General features: G+C 38.6%; 2 protein-coding genes across 4 annotated transcripts in view; one reads left to right on the top strand and one right to left on the bottom strand.

Annotated features, from left to right (window-relative positions):
• The first annotated feature begins 1480 nt into the window (after positions 1–1480).
• The window catches only part of LOC141378264 (serine/threonine-protein kinase pim-2-like), a 77465-nt gene continuing 57235 nt past the window's right edge, over positions 1481–21710 (top strand). Inside the window, exons 1-2 of the mRNA XM_087287541.1 lie at positions 1481–1489; positions 9171–9251. The gene's annotated coding sequence lies outside the window, so the exon portion shown is untranslated. The remainder of the gene's footprint in view (positions 1490–9170; positions 9252–21710) is intronic.
• Positions 11439–21710, bottom strand: part of LOC141378252 (uncharacterized) — a 47604-nt gene continuing 37332 nt past the window's right edge. For 2 of the 3 annotated variants that reach the window (XM_087287429.1, XM_087287426.1), the window contains 11 exons: positions 21487–21642; positions 20979–21122; positions 20713–20838; positions 20072–20215; positions 19818–19943; positions 18892–19254; positions 18651–18745; positions 18460–18510; positions 16541–16928; positions 15634–15798; positions 11439–13829 (listed from right to left, as the gene is read on the bottom strand). In XM_087287429.1, coding sequence (XP_087143555.1) covers positions 13732–13829; positions 15634–15798; positions 16541–16928; positions 18460–18510; positions 18651–18745; positions 18892–19254; positions 19818–19943; positions 20072–20215; positions 20713–20838; positions 20979–21122; positions 21487–21517 — 1731 coding nt within the window. In that variant the 5' untranslated portion in view covers positions 21518–21642 and the 3' untranslated portion in view covers positions 11439–13731. The remainder of the gene's footprint in view (positions 13830–15633; positions 15799–16540; positions 16929–18459; positions 18511–18650; positions 18746–18891; positions 19255–19817; positions 19944–20071; positions 20216–20712; positions 20839–20978; positions 21123–21486; positions 21643–21710) is intronic. The other variant, XR_015511730.1, reaches the window with a different exon arrangement.

Raw genomic sequence — 21710 nt, 5'->3', positions numbered from 1 at the left:
GCCAATAAAAGACTATTTCACCTCAATTTCTTACTGTATGTTTGTATTTCTTTAATATATTTTTTAGTTTTTTAAATATATCTAACTTTTAAAGTTGTCATATATTTGAATGCCAGTATTGTTAGTCTTCACTATAAAAACACTAAAATTATGTGTGTGTTGAAATAATATCACAGAAATATAAGTTGCATATTTTGGGAACTTTGAAAATTTGTTTTTTTGAAGGCCAATTTTTAGTATTTGGGGTAAAGTTGGTTTTTATATTTGCACATTCAGACATTTATTCTTCTTAATAAGATTACAGAAAAGTAATGTTTGCAAATTGTAAGTAGTGAAATCATATTAGCAGCCAATGACTATTAAAATACAGTGCTAATGTTGCTTTCAAGTCATACATACATGTGATTTCAGATCCAATATTCAGTATAGCGCAGTCAACAATATTTGGACCGTCTCACAAGTTATCACTGAAAGAATGTGAGAATATAAAAGCAATGCCCTCAATATATTTACTCGGTTATTTTAATGAACACCCCAGTTTGAAAATGAATATTTTTATCCATTTCTCAGTGAATATAGGTCTTATATTTTTGTGCATTTGAACAAAACCGATTTATTATTTATTAAAATATTTTTGTAGTCATCAAACATCTTTAGAAATGTTTACATCTTTAGTTTTTTTGTCAGATTAGCTCTAGTTTTAGCTTCATTACTGTCTGATCTAATGTATGTGCACACAAATAATATTATAAAGCATTCATTTTCTTTTTGGCCCAGTCTCTTCATTAATCAGGGGTCGCCAGAGTGGAATGAATCACCAACTTATCCAGCATATGTTTTATGCAGCGCATACCGTTCACTGAATGCGTGTTTGTGTCTCTTTCTTAATGTTTTATGTATTGTGAGCATCAGGGTTATTAAAGTAAACTGAAACCATTTTGTTACTTGAAATAAATTAAACATTAACTGAAAAGTGTATATCAATATATAAACCTTTAACTTGCTTTATTGCCAAGGAATTTTAATTTAGTTTAACTTGATGCATTAACAAAATTAAAATAAGAAGCATAAAAACTATGTAGACATATAAAAATAATACTATAAATTCGAAACAAATAAACTTGACTAAACTAAAATAACACAGAAATCCAAAATTAAAAGCCATTTACCAAAATAAATAACATTGAAGTGTTTTAGCATTTATGTGAAGATCTTATAAACATTAAAATACTTTGGAGTAGTTTAATAATGCAGAAGATTTAAAAATAAACACAGAAACAAAAACATTTGAATATAAATTTTCTTCCTGGCTTTAGTATTAAATACATTTGTTTTCAGAACATCAAAACATGTTTCTGAACACACAGATCTCTTTATTGTCAGAGTGTTTTTATTGTTTGTGTTTTGTCTCTTCTCTTCATATACTTTATTTTTAACCCCAGCATGCAACACTCTGACTTCCTGTGAGACCTGCCTCGCCAACGTCTCGGTAAGAGTGCAAAAAACCACTCATTTACTGGTTATTAGCTGTTGTTGATGTTGACCAGTGTGTGTGTTTCTGTGCAGTGTTTGTGTGTGTGTCTGTGTGTGTGTTTCTCTGCTGTGAGTGTGTGTGTGTTTGTGTGTTTTTTACTCTGCTGTGAGTGTGTGTGTGTGTTTGTTTCTGTGATTGTGTGTATTATTATTATTGTTTAGTGTGTCTTTCTCCGCAGTTTCTGTGTGTGTATCATTGTTGATGATAATCAGTGTGTGTGTGTGTGTGTGTTTCTCTGCAGTATATGTGTGTATTATTATTATTGTTGATGATGATCAGTGTGTGTGTGTGTGTGTGTGTGTGTGTGTGTGTGTGAGTGAGAGAGAGAGTGTGTTTGTGTGTGTTTCTCTGCTGTATATGTGTGTATTATTATTATTGTTGATGATGATGATCAGTGTGTGTGTGTGTGTGTGTGTGAGAGAGAGTGTGTTTGTGTGTGTGTGTGTGTGTGTGTGTGTGTGTATTTCTCTGCTGTATATGTGTGTATTATTATTATTGTTGATGATGATCAGTGTGTGTGTGTGTGTGTTTCTCTGCAGTATATGTGTGTATTATTGTTGATGATGATCAGTGTGTGTGTGTGTGTGTGTGTGTGTGTGTGTTTCTCTGCAGTATATGTGTGTATTATTATTATTGTTGATGATGATCTCTGTGTGTGTGTGTGTGTGTGTGTGTGTGTGTGTGTGTTTGTGTGTGTGTGTTTCTCTGCAGTATATGTGTGTATTATTATTATTGTTGATGATGATCAGTGTGTTAGTGTGTATAGGGAGTTGATGAATTAAATTGGCTGTAGTGTGTGTGTGTGTGTGTGTGTGTGTGTGTGTGTTTGTGTGTGTGAGAATGAGTATGTATGGGCGTTTACCAATGATGGGTTGCAGCTGGAAGAGCATCCGCTGCGTAAAACATTTGCTGGAATAGTTGGCAGTTCATTCCGCAGTGGGGATCCCTGATTAATTAATGCACTAAGCCGAAAAGAAAATGAATGAATGAATGAACATCTCCCGTCTCCTTTTGTGACAGCTTACAGGCTTTCAGCTTTGAGTAGTGTTGTCATAATCAGGGTAAACCATGGTACATTTTCTGATGGTTAGTAATATCTTTTTAAATATCATTATCATTAAAAGCATAATTGCTTACCATGACTTTTTTAAAACTCACAGTAAATCCTGTAACATCGCGATTCGCTAATTGTGAAAGGCTGCACTGTAAATGCATATTTTTATATAGACGGTTACTGTAATATACTGTATATTCATATATACAGTGCAGTTAAAGGGACAGTTCACCAAAACTCAAAATTCCGTCATCATATACTCAATTTCTTTCTTCTGTTAAAAACAAATAAGATATTTTGAAGAATGTTGGAAACCTGTAACCGTTGCTTAACTCTAAAAAATCATCTGTGTAAATATTATTATTTTTTTCTGAAGAAAATGCATCTTTATTTACAATGCACAGTTATGTTACGTAAAGTGGGATGCACTTTGTCTTCCTTTTTTTAAAGAATACTTTGTAATTGAATAAATACATGTACAGTTGCAATCAGAATTATTAACCCACCTGAATTATAAGTCCCCTGGTTTATTTTTCCCAAGTTTCAAAATTCGGAGAGCAAATATTTATCAACATTTCTAATCATAATAATTGTAATAACTCATCTCTAATAACTGATCTATTTTCTCTTTGTCATGATGACAGTAAATAATATTAGACTAGATATTCTTCAAGACTCTTCTATACAGCTTAAAGTGACATTTAAAGGCTTCTCTAGGGTAATTAGGGTTAACTAGGCAGGTTAGGGTAATTAGGCAAGTTATTGTATAACGAGGGTTTGTTCTGTAGACTATCGAAAACAAATATAGCTTAAAGGGGCTAATAATATTGACCTTAAAATGTTTTTTTAAAAATTAAAAACTGCTTTTATTCTCGCCGAAATAAAACAAATAAGACTTTCTCCAGAAGAACAAATATTATCAGATATACGGTGAAAATTTCCTTGCTCTGTTAAACATTATTTGGGAAATATTTAAAAAAATGAAAAAAATCAAATAATAATTGTAATTATTAATATTAAAAGTTGAATAATTCTGATCACAACTGTATATATATTTTAGAGTTGTTATATGATGTTTCATCATGTCTATCTGCTAAACCACACATGCACGCAATGATAATTTCCCATCTGTCATGCTGCATTACATATACGTATGCGTATAGTTTCCATATAAAAACAAGCAATTATAACTATGGATTTTTAGCTTATTTGATGACATCATTGCTCTGTTTTACATGCATGACCTTCTGATAGTTGCACTGATTTTACTGATCTTAAATTTGTTTATTAATGTTTGAATAATCTTGAGGCGTCACGGTGGCGCAGTAAGTAGTGCTGTCGCCTCACAGCAAGAAGGTCGCTGGTTCGAGCCTCGGCTGGGTCAGTTGGCATTTCTGTGTGGAGTTTGCATGTTCTCCCCGTGTTGCCGTGGGTTCCCTCCGGGTGTTCCGGTTTCCAGGTACAGGTGAATTGGGAAAGCTAAAATTGCAATAGTATCTGGATGCAGCCTTTATGATGCGAGCTGAGATTGAATCACTCAGTGATGCAACGTCAGACACAATGCACTCAAATGGAACTAGTGATGTCACTGTGAGGGGTAGGGTAAAGGGTGAGGTTAGGTGAGCCAATTAAAAGCATTGGATGCAGCTCAGATTGCACTGCACCAGGTCTGCATCCAGACCCCTCTCTAAAATTGTCCTTATACAAGTGTGAATGAGAGTGTATGTGTGTTCCCCAGAGATGGGTTGCAGCTGGAAGGGAATCCGCTGCGTAAAACATATGCTAGATAAGTTGGCGGTTCATTCCGCTGTGGCAACCCCTGATTAATAAAGGCGCTAAGCCAAAAAGAAAATGAATGAATGAATAATCATGTAGTATTGCTGTTTTCTGAGCTGATAAAATGATTAAGCATTCTTCACTGTGAAGGGAAAAAATTCTGAAATTTGCACGTCTACAATGAGAAAATAATGTAAATGTTTTATTAGAGTTACAAACAAAACAGCAGTGCCTAAATTAAAGTTTAAAGTTCAAATTAAAGTCTTCCTGGAGGTTTCCACACACTTATTCACACAAAACAGGATCTTTTTTGATTGTTTGTTTGATTGATTGTTTTCTTTTCAATTATCAGTATTTTTTCTTGCTACTGTACCTCGTAATGTTTTCTTTCAAGGTTTCCACAGAATTATGCACAAAAAACAAGGAAGTCTATATTGGGTTGATAGATGTTTTTCAATAAAGGATCTAAAGATATATTTGACACTTTTAACATGTTTTCTAATGCATCTAAATTTTTGTTTAAATTTAGATTTTTGTTAACATAATTTTACATGGGCAGCACAATCGCTTGACTGCAAGAAGGTCGCTGGTTCAAGCCCCTGCTGGGTCAGTTGGCATTTCTGAGTGGAGTTAGCATGTTCTCTCTGTGTTGGCGTGGGTTTCCTCTGGTTCCTCTAGTTTCCCCCACAAGTCCAAAAAAACATACGGAATAGGTGAATTGGGTAGGCTAAATTGTTTATTATAAGCTAATATTTATTATATTAATAATGTATCATTATATAAAATATCATATTATATGGGCATCACAGTGGCACAGTGGGTAGCACAATCGCCTCAGAACAAGAAGGTCGCTGGTTCGAGCCTCGTTTGGGTCAGTGGGGATTTCTGTGTGGACTTTGCATGTTCTCCCCTCGTTGCCGTGGGTTTCCTCCAGGTACTCTATAGGTGAATTGAGTTAGTTAAATTGTCCGTAGTGTGTGTGTGTGTGTGTGTGTGTGTGTGTGTGAATAAGTGTGTAAATAAGTGTTTCCAAGTGATGGGTTGAAGCTGGAAGGGCATCCGCTGTGTAAAACATATGCTGAATAAGTTGACGGTTCATTCCGCTGTGGCGACCCCGGATTATTAAAGGGACTAAGCCGAAAAGAAAATGAATGAATGAATGAATGAATTAATGATTTTACATTTAAATTTCATCAGTACAGAACTGAAGCCACGGCCTCTGCATTGCAAGCCCAGTAATCTATTGTTGATCATAAAAACTGAGCACTTTAATGTATTTTTGTATTATTCAGCTCAGCATCTTAAGTTAAATGCAAAGTTCAGCATGTGCTCAGGGAACGTCTGACTCACGCTCACATTTTAACCCATTTCCTCTCCAAACGCTTCCTCATCCTCAAGTTTTTTGCTCGTCTGAACATCCACACTGTCCTTCTGTTCAGACAAATTAAACACAACAGTGCAAAAAAATCCACATGACATGATAGGAAACACTGCAGAGCTGTCTTTTTTTATGCAAAATATAAATTACAAAGCAAAATAATATTAAAAAACACCAGAATTATATAATTAAATATGCTGCTTTCTATTCTGACTGGAAGAAAATGAATTGACTGCCTCATTTCTCCATTGAAAATCACTTAGAATGAGCTTAATATTCTAATTGTTATTTCTGTGCAACCTAAACATAACTTACATAACCTGAACAGAACCAATATATGAAAGCCTGAACATACTCTTAACATAACCAAATACATAAACTAGACATAACCTTAAACATAACCAATAGATAACCTAGGGTTACCACTTTTGATAGAAAAAAAAAAAGGGACGCATACTGCTTGGGGGCTAGATCGCTTGGGGGCCTAGACCAGGGGTTTTCAAACTTTTTCAGCTGAGGGCCCCTTTGTGTAGGGCGAATTCTTTCGGGGACCCCCAAAAAATAAATATCACGCCACCCCTTCAAATTAACAACTGTACTTAATTTTCTAAAATTGTATTATTCAATACATTTATATTATTATATATTATTCAATAAATGTATATTATTCACTATCTGGATTAATTTTTGTAAGATGTCAGTTGAGTTGACATGGTTTCAGTGCTTCAGTCTATTGATCAAATCTTCATGCGCAGTGTTCATTGTGGTCTGCTCTCACTGGATTCCATCAAGCCATATTTTGTGTACGAGTCGTCACTTTACAGTTTTTTATGCCATTTTTATGCTTTTTTTCTGCCTATGCACAGCTAGACTCTTCTGTATTTACCCTTACAGCTGAGAGTCTAAATGTATCTAAAGATTTACAGCTTTGAAGGTGTAAAGAGTTTTGTCATTCATCAGCCTGTTAACAGTTAACTGTACTGTTGTAACCAGCAATACTACAATGGAGGCTGTAGTGGTTCAGTGTGTTTTGTTTATTTTTATTCCTTTTATTTGTGCACATCATAATTTACTCAGGTCGACAATCCTGACTTACACTGATAAAAAATAATTTCCTAAATGCAATCTAGAATTGGGTATTCAAGTTCAAAGAGCCACAAGTTTTACTTTGCTTAATTTTAGAAGCTTTGCTGACTTTAAAATGTTCATACCAGTTTGTTCTATTAATAATAATACTGAACATTACATTTAAATTACTCAAATGAATATGGGAAAAAGTGGAACAGCTTGAAAAAAATGCATTTATATTCAGAGTATTAAAATTTGATCAGATATGTTGAGCTCCATTAAATACAGAGATCACTAATACATTTTAATATTTAATAATTAATTAGCCCTATAACATAACACAAACAGATACATTATAATTTTTATAGGCTATAGTGGTTTTATTCAGGGTGTATACAATTTAGTTTTTTTTTAATCATCCAGTTATGAACCAATGTGAGTAAGAGGTTCACTGCAGAGCTCATCCAGCTGTCATTAGTGTAACAGGAGTGAAACTCTTAGAACTCGCTGATGTGATGACAGCTCCATTCATTGTTATTGCAGCACTTTTTGCTTTACAATTTTAATATGTTTGTTTGCCATGCTGCAAAGAGGACCGTCTGATATTTGTACAATGCAAAGTGTAAAGCCTGTGGCACTGTGGACGAGGTGCAATGTTGTGCCGTGTCTTTAAAATGATATTTGTTCCCCATGAGTGAAGCCTGCGCAGAGAGGCGCTTGCTCCGCAGCACCCAGCTGATCGATTACTTAGGAACGCAAGCCATAAACAGGGTAGTGCTTTCAGCCTCCGATAATGTTCTTATTGATCATGTATTTTAACTGAAATATTGTCAGTAAATAGACCTGAGCATTCATTTAGTTGTTTAGCTTAAAAGAGGTAAGCGTAAGTGAAAGGTAAACGCTGTCAGGTGCAGCAGACAAGCGCCAAAAATAACAGGAAGTGCCCGGCCAGAAGCGCTTATTCAATAAAAGTCCCCGTGCACAGAGGCGGGCCGCTGTGCTTTTTTTCCTGTTTCACGAAAGTGTCAACTGCATTTAAATGACATAAGCATAAAGCTTAATTTTTGCAGTACTTTTGAGCTCAAATTATTATAAAAAAATATATTAACCTTCAGGATGATGCGGGACACAAAATTCAACCATGTGGGCCCATTGATTACCCCTTATCTAAAATTTTTGCGGCCCCCCTAGCGCCATCTGGTGGCCCCCCAGGGGACCGCGGCCCCCAGTTTGAAGACCCCTGGCCTAGACCACAGTGATCACAGGCCCAATAGCATGTCAGTGGTGGTAAATCACAATTTAAAATATGTTTTCAGGAAAGTATGAACACTTGAACATTAAAAAAGCTGTCTTTTATTGAAATCTGTGTAAACAGACGCAGTCAGTCTTTCTCTTTTACAGCTCTGCAGCACTGATATAGCTGATGTTATGCTTAATAGATAACTAGCGATAACTCAGCTGCTGTAACTGTATGCCAATGCAAAACCCGGCACGTTTAAGGTTTGTTTTCTTGCAGAGTGATATCCGATATAAAGTGGGTCCCAGATTGTAAAAGAAGCACTGCATTAAATGACATTTTCCCGCCATTTATGAGCGTTTATTTTACCCCAGTATATACAATGGAGCTTCTGCGCTAGCCAGCCGATTCTGACGGGCGCGTGCGAGTAAACGACTTTTTATCTCGTTTTACGCTTGAGCAACTAATGAATGCCAACGTTTATTTAACTGAATGTATTTTAATTACATTACAACATTGATGCTGTAAAAAAAAACTTAAAAAATGGACCCGGAAGCCGCTCCGCGTGACGTCACACTTAACAAGCGGATAAGAGTGTAGTAGAAAAGCGTCAGTAAAGATTTGAATACTGGAAAACTATTTAAACAACATTTTCCACGTTATATTTTATCAGGAACAACAATGTGAACTTTATTAAAGATGTGTTTGGCCATTAATTTCTGAATGAAAAATTATCCCGCTGCCGAGGATGACGTGAGAAGATGATTGACAGGTCTCGTAACTAGGCAACATAACGGTCCGTTAAAGAGGAATAACGGTAGTTTGTCCTAAAGCTTGCGTTACACACTCAAAAGTACGGTTTCTTTAAGTAAGTTCATACTGTTGGATGTCGTATAATAACGTTTGGTTTTACCTTATCTGGGACGTGTTTTTCTCTCACTTCTTGACCAGAATAATCACGATGATCCTCGGTGACGGTAGCTGTTCAGAGCCGAGTACTCGCGAGAGTCTCAACGGCGGCCAATAACGGAATATTGGATAAATCTAGCGAACAAAGCAGTGATTTGATACTCCAAGAGGACATTTCTGCGATTATTGACACACTTCTCTTGTCTACTGACAGTGAAATGTCTGCTTACTCAAAGATGCACATCTTTCTTCCACCTTTGGAACTTCCGGTCACCAATCTCCATCTCGACAACAGGTAAGCACTTTTTAATTAACACAGGTTAAGAGCACAGAATCTATGGTTAAATATGTTATATTAGATTCTATGCTCTTTGGCAAATCGGTGATGATTTATGTCAAGAGGGAAGTTGTTACATCACTTGTTTCTAGAAACCCATATTAGAAATTGGTTATGTCACCACATACTTTTGAAGAGCCTCCATTTTACCCATCCATCTGAAAATGAGTATGTTCCTCCATTTCTCAGTGTATATTGGCTGTGTAATTAGGTGCATTTTAAGAAAATAGATTTATTAAACAGATATATGTTACAATAATATTTTAGTCACTGAACATTTAGACAATGAAAAGATAATACAATTAAATTCAAGCAAACTATTGCAAAAATATGCAAATATTCGCTTGATTTTTCCTCTTTTTAAAATTAGTATTAAATATTTTTATCCAAAGAAGAAAGACACATATTGTTGAATCTAAGTTATTATAGGCAAGTTAGAGAATATTTCATATATGTTGTAGTAAGTTACTTTAGTCAGGCCCGTAGCCAGCCTGGTGAAAGAGGTGGTTGCTTTTCCCAAAAAAGTGAACCTTTTTGCAGTTATTCGCCTCATTTTCTATTTATTTATTAGGCTTAAATACTGCATTTTGAGACATTTTCAGCACTGTTTATTGCTGGATTAGCTTGTCGGATGGTCGTTATACCACACTCTTTGATGTGTAAAAATATTTCCAAAAGATTTAAATAACGAAATATAAATAAAAAAGAAAAGATTTTTAAAATACAAATTTATTACATTTTATGTCATTAGCAAAAAAAGATCTGTTAACGTTTTAAATTATTGGCCTAATGTCATTTATTAGGCAAATATCCTGAGCAGCACATTCAACTTTCCTCAGTCAGAGTTTGAGAGGGGTCTGGATGCAGACCTGGTGCTGTGCAATCTGAGCTGCATCCAATGCTATTTAATGTGCTCACCTAACCCCACCCGTCACTGTGACGTCACTCACTCCATTTAGTGCACTCACTGTGTCTGACATTGCATCGCTGATTGATGCAATCTCAGCTTGCATCATAAAGGCTGCATCCAGATAACATTGCAGAATTTGGCCATTTGAATATTGAATAATTAAAACATCATTTATTTATTTTCTTTTCAGCTTAGTCCCTTTATTAACCTTCCAGGTGCAACCCATCACTGGGAAACACCCATCACACTAATACACTACGGCCAATTTAGCTTACCAAATTCACCTGTACCGCATGTGTTTGGACTTGTGGGGGAAACCAGAGCACTTGGAGGAAACCCACTCGAACACAGGGAGAACATGCAAACTCCACACAGAAACGCCATCTGACCCACCCGAGGCTCAAACCGGCGACCGTCTTGAGGCAAGACATGTGGTACAGCTGAATTGGGTAAGCTAAAATTGTCCATAGTGTACGAGTGTGAATGAGAGTATATGGGTGCTTTCCAGTGATGGGTTGCAGCTGGGAGGGCATCTGCCGCGTAAAACGTGCTTGATAAGTTGGGGGTTCATTCCACTGCGGCGACCCAGATCAACAAATCTCGAAAATAAAATAAATGAATGAATAAAGTAGAGCAGGGGTGTCCAAACTCGGCCCTGGAGGGCCAGTGTCCAGAAGAGTTTAGCTCCAACCCTATTCAGACACACCTGAACAGCTAATTAAGCTCTTACTAGATATACTAGAAACTTCCTGGCAAGTTTGTTGAAGCAAGTTGGAGATAAACTCTCCAGGACACCGGCCCTCCAGGACCGAGCTTTTGTAAAATATTGTACATTTGAAAATGCATGAATAACAACAATAGCCAAATTATTATAATTAACTTTAATATGGGCCACTTTTGCTGCTTCACACTTTTTTCTATCGTTCATTTTTTTTCTTTCTAGAATAAGGTCCAAGACTTCTAAAAGTTACTTGTGAAATGTTTTCTCTATTTAACAACAGTACAGGTCAGTGGTGAAAGATGACTTCACTTATGTCAGATTCCGCTTGGACTTAAAGCCTTTGATAGGTTAAACGTTACATGACGCATCAATATTGTTCTATAAAGGCTAAACTAAGTCTGCAGTCTGTAAAACAGATCTTCTCTGTGTTGTTTTGTGTTGTGTTCACACTTATTGTCAGATCAACACACAGATAAAGTAGTTCAGGCATGTTTTGAGAGCATTACAGTCCAAATCAAATCAAATCACTTTTATTGTCACATCATCAGCAGCAGTGTGCTATGATGAGTGGAAAGCTTAGGTGCTGGCTCCAGACTGTACAAAATACAGATAGTGCAAATAAAATGACAGTGCAAAACACAAACAGTGCAAATACAACAGCATACTAAATAAAACAAAAAACAAAAAAAAAAACAGCATAATGTGAAATTGACAGCGATATGTACAATAAACATGCCGTATCATACGGTGAAGGATTTGACTTGTGTTAATGCAAGGAGCCGGTGTGATGAACAAAGAGCAGGAGTCAGAGATACAGTTTATTGAAGACAATAGTTTACAGTTTGATCAGCAGAAAACAGCTTCAACACACTCCATGGGGTTCGCAGGCCGCTCTGCGTACAGTCTCAATTTCACAGAAATGATAGAAGAGCAGCACACATGTGGTCAGTGACCAAATCAGATCATCAGGAATTCATACTTCCATTGTTTTTTGACATGATGCTGTTTTCCGCTTCTGCTTTCCACATTGTGCACTTCCTCCTGCGAGTGTCGCAGTCAGAGCTGCATGCAAATGAGGGCCGGCTGAAGCCTCCCCATTGGCCCATTAGCTCTAGATTGACAGCTTCCTTCTCCAGCCAATCAGGCGAGGAGAAAAGCTGACGTCACTCTAATGATGGTCGATACGCACAGGCGAGGACAGAGAAGTGTATAATAATTACCAATCGCTCTTAAATAACAATCTGCAGTGATCACACAACAGTGACAGAGAAGAAGAAAGGAGAGACTAAAACTAAACATAAAGCAAAAAATAATTAACCCATAACCCAACCATAAACCAACCCTAACCAAAACCTAACCCAACCATAACCCTAACCCAACCATAACCCTAACAAACATCCTAACCATAACCTAACTCTAAAAACAAAAAATCAGGTGTTTAGAGGGAACTGGGAAAGAAAGAAAGAAAGAAAGAAAGAAAACAGAAAGAAAGAGGTGAGGTCTGTCCTCATTAGTAAAGATGATTACTCCTCTATGTTGAGTATGTCTAACCCTAAACCCTAACCCTGACTGATTATCCTTCATTAATGAACACGTTTAACTATCAAACCTTTAACTATCACTAACTTCCTCCAATATTTACTGATGTTTCATCAATGAGGACCAAAGATTTTCTCCAAACAAGCACAGGATTTCCAGCACATAATCTAAAGAACACGAGCAGAAATAAACTAAACATCATCAATAATAAGCTGATTAATATCAATAAACATCTATTAAAGTCATACTCTAAACTACACTTGTGTCCGTAACTAATCTCTAAATGTCCCAGTCTTCACTAAAGCGCTGTTATTTAGCAAACCCTGCTGTTCAAAATGTCTCCATTAAACCCCTTCAGCTACTGGTTTATGTTAAAGCTCATTTGCAGAAATCCAGCGCTCGCTTGGAGAACAAGTGAGAAGAAGAAGAAAGCAGAAAGGTGTGAGCAGCAGCACTAGAAATAATCCTCATCAGATCTGACAAATCCACAGCTGGGCTAAAATCTGTCTGTGGCAGGAGGCTCTTATATCTAGCGTATCGGCCCATATAATCCTGCCCCGTCAGCGCCATCTACACCACCCTAGCCTATCTCTGTTAAAGAGAAAACGCCTTCAAAACCGGCCCGCGACGCCCCTGTTATATGCGCTTATCTCACTTAAACCTGCCTAAAGTCCCGTTAGAGCTACGAGCACTGTCTAATCTAGGCTTCCTGTCTTTATAAAGTATTGACGCACTACAGTAATGATATGCAGACTTTATCTTTCACTATTACTCCTACAGCTAGAGAAATAAAGCACACCAGTATGCTAATAAATCCAGCAGTTTGATTGATTCATCTGTGACTATTTCCCTTAATATGACTATTTACTCTACAGTCGGTGCTAACCCAGTTCATATAAAACACGACGTCCTGTCTAAACGTCAATCAACCTGCTTTCCTTATTTCAACTATTAATGCTGTCCTGCCGCAGACACATTCTACCCCAGCTGAGGATTAGCGCTAACACTCAATCTCCGTCGTCGCCTGTGCGCATCGGCCGCCATTAGACTGACATCAGCTTCCTTCCTCACCTGATTGGCTGGAGGAGGAGCTGTCGGTCTAGAGCTGGTGGACCAATAGGGATGCTTCAACCGGCCCTCATTTACATGCAACTCAGACTACAACCCTCGCAGGAGGAAGTGCAGCATTTGGGAAGCAGAAGCGGAAAACAACAAATGACAAACATCAAACATGGAAGAATGAAACCGTTTCCTGCTGATGATGGCCTCTACGTCATGCTGAACCACTTGTGCTCCAAAATCTCCTCTAAAACAGGTCCAGTTTCAGGACGGAAACCGATCACCCACTTAAACAGATCCCGGCAATCTGTGGAAATATTAAAAAGAGATTATGTTAGTCATGGATGCTCTTGATGATGATACAGCACAGAGATTTATTCAGTGTTCTGGTGAAATTCTTGATTCTGATTGGCTGGAATGAAATCATTAAATCCAGTTTCAGTCAGTCATAATCAGTTCTAGATGAATGCGCCACACGCAAATATTAGCCTTAACCATAGCAACTCGGTAACCATCGCTGAAGCTTTCATTGGATGTGTGCTTTATCTGGAGCCAACGGGGATCAACCAAGTCGCAAATACGGTCAGAAATGGATGAGGTAGCTAACACATGTTACTATGAGCTATAATATCAAATACATGACAGAGTCAGAGATTCAGTCAAATCTGCTGCAATAGTACTTTAACTTGTCTTAAGCCCCTTTCACACAGTAATACCAGTAAATATCCAGAAAATTACTGGAACGACTTTGCCGGTAAATAAAAAAGAAAAACACTGTTGACAAAGGCAAAGATGTTCTGGAATTTTTCCCATAAAGAATATTCACACATCAATTCCAAAATACCGGTAAATTCTGACATCATTCACCGGAAATAAGCTCTAAACGGCAGCGCTTGTGTTTGTACACAGAGAAGCGGTCGGGCTTTTGTTGATGGCTTCACATTTATTTAAAGCTTTAGCATTCATGCAGCTGCTTTGTCCCAGAGACATCCAAAGCAGAAGCACGAACAGCAGCTTCGTGTTTACACATTTGACGACATTACAAATTCTGTGGATGGACGAGTATTGTGAACAACTTTGATGAAAACATATAGAGGAACACTTTTGTATGTTGAGATGTACATAATATGTGTGCTGGCGCTCACCAGCTGCTTTACATGCACACATCACGCAACTTAAGCGGAGCTTGAAGGTAAACAAACAGCGGCTAATATAAGCATTTTATCAATAATTATTTACACAGTTCAGGGCTTGACAATAAGGACTGCCCAATGGCCTGCAATGGCCTGGAGCCAGCCTGCGATACGCTCGGGCCAGTGAACAGAATGGTTACTGGCCGATCAAGCCAGTGCTGCCTTGTCATAAAAGTTTGGCTGTGACCGTCTGTCAAGTGCATGCAAGTACAATCTTAGGGTGCTTTCACACATAAACGTTTGTTACGGAATCTGTCTCGTTTCCCTCGTTTGTGCGGTTTGTTTGGCATAAGTGAATCCAGCAATCGCACTCGGAACCGCGCCTAATCAATCGGTCCAAGATTGCCTGAATGAGGTGTTCTCTGTTCGATTGAGTGGATCGATTGTAGTGAGAAAACAAAGCGATCCAACAAGCTAACGAACCACGCTATATCACAGTGTCAAATGATTGTGTAATAGCCATACATTCGGTTTAACGAAGAATGATGAGCAGGATGAGATGTCATTCCTACCGGCAAATGTGCGTTTCATGTCTAATATGAAAGTAAAAACATGCTGAAATATTACCGAGAGCAGTTTATCCAGTAGGAAAAGTTACCATCTGATAAATTTTCCATATTTTAATCTTATAATATGTTCTATTAGGCCTGTTGTTTTGTTCATTTCCGCATTGACAGCTCGAAAGAAAGATCAACACTGATCTACCTCATGATCTGATGCAGTCTCGGTTCATCTGTTATCTCTCTCTATAATTTAAGCCTATAATGCAGAATTCTAGTCAACGTTTCTTTAATATATTGATTAATTTAATAGATGGATAGATTTTTTTTGGCAATAAAACTAATTCTGATGTCACTCGATATTAAAGTGAGAGCATTCACTGAGAGCTTCTGTCACTGTGTAGTGTTGTTTTCTCACCTGCTGACAAACTGGGGTGACATCGTGGACGTCCATATCTGGAGAAACAGCGATATCCATTGACCATATGTGACAGCACTCGTACAACATCACTGACATACGAATGGATAGCACAAAAAAGATATGTGAAGTGTTCCCCCTCCTTTTTACGGTATCTCGTTACTCCTGCAAAAGAGAGATTTTCATGTTAGTAATTCACAATATGTTTGCCCTCCTGACATCAGCATACATGCACAGGAGGTTACAGATGAAGGGTCAGTTCACCCAAAAATGTCATTCTCTTATTAATAACTCAGCCTCATGTCGTCCTAAACCCCTGAGACTTTCATTCAGCTTCTGAACACAAATGAAGATGTTTTAGAAGAAACACGAGAGCTCTCTGACCATATATGCCTTCAGTGGTTCAACTGGAAATCATGACTTTATTGAACAGTTTCTTGTCCTCAGTGTCAGTATATTGCGCGCACTCAGAAGAGCTCTGTGCGGTGGCGTACACCGCTGATGACCTCCTCTAATTTGAAGAAAGCACAGGCGCATCCGAGATGATACATCAGCAGTGCAACTGAGAGCAACATGCGTGAAAGCCTCAGAGCTGTCCTGAACGTGCGCAATATACTGACACTGAGGGTGAGAACCTGTTCACTAAAGTCTTTATTTAAAAGTATTCTCAGAGTCTGATAATGCTCTGATTGATCCACTGAAGGCATACGGTCTGTTTTGAGGATGCTTTGGGTCCTTTTATAGACCCTTGCTGTCTATGGAGCTCTCAGATTTCATCTAAAATATCTTCATTTGTGTTCAGGGCTCTCAGGGGTTCAGGACGACATGAGAGTTATTCATTACTAAAACTATCTTCATTTTTGTGTGAACTTTCCCTTTAATAAGCAGCACTAAAAAGCCAACTCACCCAGATAGGGGGATCTCCAGTAGGTTTTTGGAATAAAAAAACTGTAGCCAAAATCAATCAGCTTGAGCTGCAGGGTCTTTGGATTGACCAGGATGTTTTCTAGATGTATGTCATCATGGTGTATGCCATGTTCAAGGCAGCGCTGTGCAGCAATAATGAGCTGCATGATCAGCTGCCGGGCAACACTCTCGCTCAAGCGGCCATTGTTCTTCCTGATGAACTTCCCCAAGGTTATGTACGAGGACGCGTACTCCATGACCAGGTAGTGTTTCCTTCCCTCCACGGCGTACTCGTACAGCTCTATGACGTGCGGGCAGAGCGGAGGTTCCTTGAGAAACATCATATGACGTGCTTCTGGGATCACATATATAGTAGATGTATTTGTCCACTAGAGAAAAAACAAGTCAGGAAAAGGTTAGATGTGAATGTCTTATATATAAATGACATTGTTATGTGTCTATAGCTGTGTTTCCATCCAAAGATGCAGATTAAATGTGCAAAACTGGCAGATCATATAAAAGAATAAAGCAGCGTTTCCATCAATGAGTCCAAGAGAACTAAATCATCACTGAATTATAAACTGGCGGCAAATATCAGTCAGAGAAATGAGTTTCGCCTCAGAAGACCAAGACTAAACACAATGAGCGCGGTGAATGCGGTGGCTTTTAGAGACAGATGCTCAAGACAGTTCTGGAGGGAATAATAATAGAAGAAGAAGAATACTGAAGCACTGTGATGACAGACTGACGGAGGACTGAGGCTTGAGATGGGTACCAGAACTCTGTACTTTATTGGTATCGGTGCTAAATTATAAAAGACCGAAGTATAGGAAAAACTCTGACGTTAACGGTTCTGCTTTCGGTTCTGGAGAATTATTGCTGAATAAACATTACTAACATTAGAATAATTAACTGACCAACCTTTTCTAATTTGCGAAATTAGTCTGCACAGTAGGAAATCTGACATTAGGAATGCTCATGTTTCTGCCCAATAGTACAACGGCGAGTGCGTCAAGTATAAAAGCCTTCGCAGTTCTCGGCTGAGCACGCCCGTTCAGTAGAGGCTCGCGCTGAGCGCACACACACAGCTCACAATACAGACTCAGGCGCACACACAGCTCGTAAGCTTGCGGAGTGGCGGAGAGAACCTAACGGGTTGTATTTCCTAAGTGGACAGCGACAATGCCCATCGCAACAAACACAACAAGTTGTTTACTTGTATGAGCAGAAACGCAAGCTTAGTGAAAGCATCGTTCAACGGAATCCTAAATGTGCATGAAACAGGTGGATGGAAACAGAGCTATGTTCACATATGAACTCAAACTCAACACTACATGTGCCCCTGGACCACTACACCAGTCTTTTGTCATGCGGTTTTATTTTTAGGAAAACTCTCAATTCTGACTTTAATTAAAGATTTAGTTTCAGTATATGTTTGTGCATTTCTTATCGATGTGGTATTATTATCATATGTAGTTTACATGGAAATATGCGGGACTTAGTTGAAGTTATTCACTTTAAAGCTGATTTTCTCAATACTCAGATGTTTTTCACCTTCCAGATGGTCAAACAGCCGCATCTCTCATCAAATATTGTTCTAACAAAGCAAACATTATTGACAAGCTTCTTTATTGATCTTTCAGACGATCCACAAATATCAGTTTCAGACATTATGACTGGTGTTGTGCTCCACAGTTCATCTACTAAAGCTGATAACCCCCAATATTAGAAATGTCCAGAAACTCTTTAATATTCAGTCAAAACAGGATTTCTGGAAATGACTAAACACGTCCAGTTTCAGTCTTTTCCATAAAGCGTGTTGTTTACACGTGTACCTTTCAATACACAACATGAAAACATGACTAAACTTGGAGTTCATCACTTCTCTTCAGATATTTTCAGTAGAGTATGCAAACTTACCATCGGGTACCGCGTTCCCAGAAGCTTTTTAGTCACAATTTTTATGGCAACCTGCAAAAAAAGCATAAAGTCAAAACTTATTCAACCAGAGAGATGTCTGATCACACACACACACACACACACACACACACACACACACACACACACACACACACACACACACACACACACAAAGGAAAATTGAATGTTACCTTCTGGCCGTCAGATTTCCGTGTAGCCAGATAGACAGTGCCATGGTATCCCTCTCCCAGCTTCTTCCCAAGCACATATCTGTCAAGTAAAGATCCTGGAGAAAAACACATCACATTTATGACATTTGCTCACTCCTGTTACTCTTCTGCTCAATCTAATCATGAGAAAATTCTGTAAAACTCTGAAAAATAAAACAAAACCCTGCAGATTAGACAGAAAACATTACGGCAGAAGACGAACCTGAGCTGCTGTCTTCAGCTGAGCTGCTGTCTTCAGCTGAGCTGCTGTCTTTAGCTGAGCTGCTGTCTTTAGCTGAGCTGCTGTCTTCAGCTGAGCTGCTGTCTTTAGCTGAGCTGCTGTCTTTAGCTGAGCTGCTGTCTTTAGCTGAGCTGCTGTCTTTAGCTGAGCTGCTGTCTTTAGCTGAGCTGCTGTCTTTAGCTGAGCTGCTGTCTTTAGCTGAACTTCTGTCTTTAGCTGAACTTCTGTCTTCTGCTGCAGTTTTGCTGCTGCCGCCATGTTGGATCTGGGCTGTTTTCACTCGTTTTGCAGCAACTGTGTCCTGATCCAGACATCCAGCCTTCCTCTTCAGTGCTCTTGGAGCTTCTGTGGATTCCAGTCAACAATGCATTATTAATGATCAGTTCTTTCATTAATTGGCATTTATTGTATTTGGGGATCTGTTCAAATGGCAGCAGTGCTACTACTTTCCAGATGTTTTGTCATGAAGCTCTACTGAGAAATACTTTGCACAATACTGCATCATTCACAGGTTTAAAGGCACATTATGTGAGACTTTTATTATCAAAATCTCCAAAATCCACTAGAGGAGTGATTCATGAATGATCTCGCAGTGCATTATGGGACAGTGTAGTGTCCACTGGATGCACACTTCAGAATCTCTCCAGTAGTAGTAGGTCATCCGGGTACTTCTCACATGCTGTTTGTCAAATACTGTGAGGTCAGACATACTACTCGGCTCACATACTGTCTTAATGTACTATTTAGTATGGAAGCGTGTGATTTTAGACACAGCCAGTGTGTGTGTTCATGTTAATGACGTCACACATCCTCTATTTCTGCTCTGTTTGTTTAGCGAGGTTTTAATATGTTTGTGTTTTATTTGACAGCACAGAGCAGCAACTGTAGAAGAGTGACGGGAGACTGACCTGAGCGGCTGTTCTCATCGCTGGACGTCTCTGCTGCTTTGATGCGTTTCCGCAGAGCGTATGGTTTGACTCCATCAGAATCACTCTGCAAATCATCATCCGCTTTCCTCTTCACTCCTCTTCCTCCTGATGTGGATTACAGTCAATAATGAATTATTAATAATCGATTATTTCAATATTGCCATTTATTTTACTCTGGGATTCAACAAATGGCAGCAGTGCTCCAGTTTTCCAGTCATTAAGAGTGGACTGACCTGAGCTGGACGCCTCTGTGTCGGCGTCTACACTTGTTTTCTCCAGCTCAGCAACTCTGATGCGTTTCCGGTGGGCAGATGGTTTACCTCCACCAGAAACACTCTGAAAAGCATCATCTGCTTTCCGCTTCACTCCTCTTCCTCCTAATGTGGATGACAACACAATGAACAATACACTCCTAATCTTAAGAATCATTTATTTTTTATGCCAGTAATGAAGCTTTTTCACGTTTGTTTTCAACTCTGAAAACTGGACTGACACAGTTTCAATTTACTACAACTTCTATGTTAAGCTGCTTTGACACAATCTACATTGTAGAAAATAGTTTGGACTGTGGGGGAACCCATGCCAACATGGGGAGAACATGCAAACTCCACACAGAAACACCAACTGACCCAGCCGAGGTTCAAACCAGCGACCTTCTATCTGTGAGGAGAACATGCTACCCACAGCACCACCGCGTCGCCCTATTTGAATGATTTTTTGGCACAAATAAAAGTGGATAATTTTCACACATACCGTGTATTTCTGCCATTGCTTTAGCAGCTAACTGATTAAAATACTTTGCAGCTTGCCTCTGTATTATGAATTTTAAGTGATGAAACTGTAGAAAAGTGTGATTCTGTAACGGGAGACTGACCTGAGCTGCTGTTCTCATCGCTGGACGTCTCAGCAGCTCTGATGCGTTTCCGCAGTGCATAAGGTTTACCTTCACCTAAAACACTGTGAAAATCATCATCCGCTTTCCTCTTCACTCCTCTTCCTCCTGATGTGGATTACAGTCAATAATGAATTATTAATAATCGATTATTTCATTAATTGGCATTTATTTTACTCTGGGATTTAACGAATGGCAGCAGTGCTCCAGTTTTCCAGTATTTCTCCAGTCATAAAGAGTGGACTGACCTGAGCTGGACGCCTCTGTGTCGGCGTCCACTCTTGTGTTCTCCAGCTCAGCAACTTTGATGCGTTTGCGCAGTGCATAAGGTTTACCTTCACCTAAAACACTGTGAAAATCATCATCCGCTTTCCGCTTCACTCCTCTTCCTCCTAATGTGGATGACAACACAATGAACAATACACTCTTCAGAATATAAAGATTGAGAAAATCCCCTTTAAAGTGCCCGAATTAAGTTCAAATCAACATCTGAGTTCTGACATGTTTACAGTAGAAAGTGTTCAACTTGATGGAGCATGATCATAATATAATATTGTATTGATTTTGGCCATAATAGATAAATCAATCACTTTGATCCAGACACTGTATTGTTGCCTAGTGGCCAAAATCTCCGCATGCTCACTGGATTTAGCAGCTAACTGAGTGAAACACTTTGCACCCTGCTTCATGTTTCAGAATCTTCAGTGGTGATAAATGTATGGTGCTGAAGCTGTACAAGTTTTGATGGAGACACACCTGAGCTGGTTTTCTCTTGATAGCTGCTCATCTCTGTGTCTCTTGTGTTCTCCAGCTCTGCAACTCTGATGCGTTTCCGCAGAGCGTATGGTTTGCCTTCACCTAAAATACTGTGAAAATCATCCTCCGCTTTCCTCTTCACTCCTCTTCCTCCTACTGTGGATTAAAACACAACGAACAATAAACTCTAAATCTCAATCTTGATTTTTATTGTCAATATTTCA

Source organism: Danio rerio, chromosome 16, assembly GCF_052040795.2.
Source record: "Danio rerio strain M-AB ecotype USA chromosome 16, GRCz13ab, whole genome shotgun sequence".
Classification (NCBI taxonomy): domain Eukaryota; kingdom Metazoa; phylum Chordata; class Actinopteri; order Cypriniformes; family Danionidae; genus Danio; species Danio rerio.
This window is presented reverse-complemented; position numbering and strand designations above follow the sequence as displayed.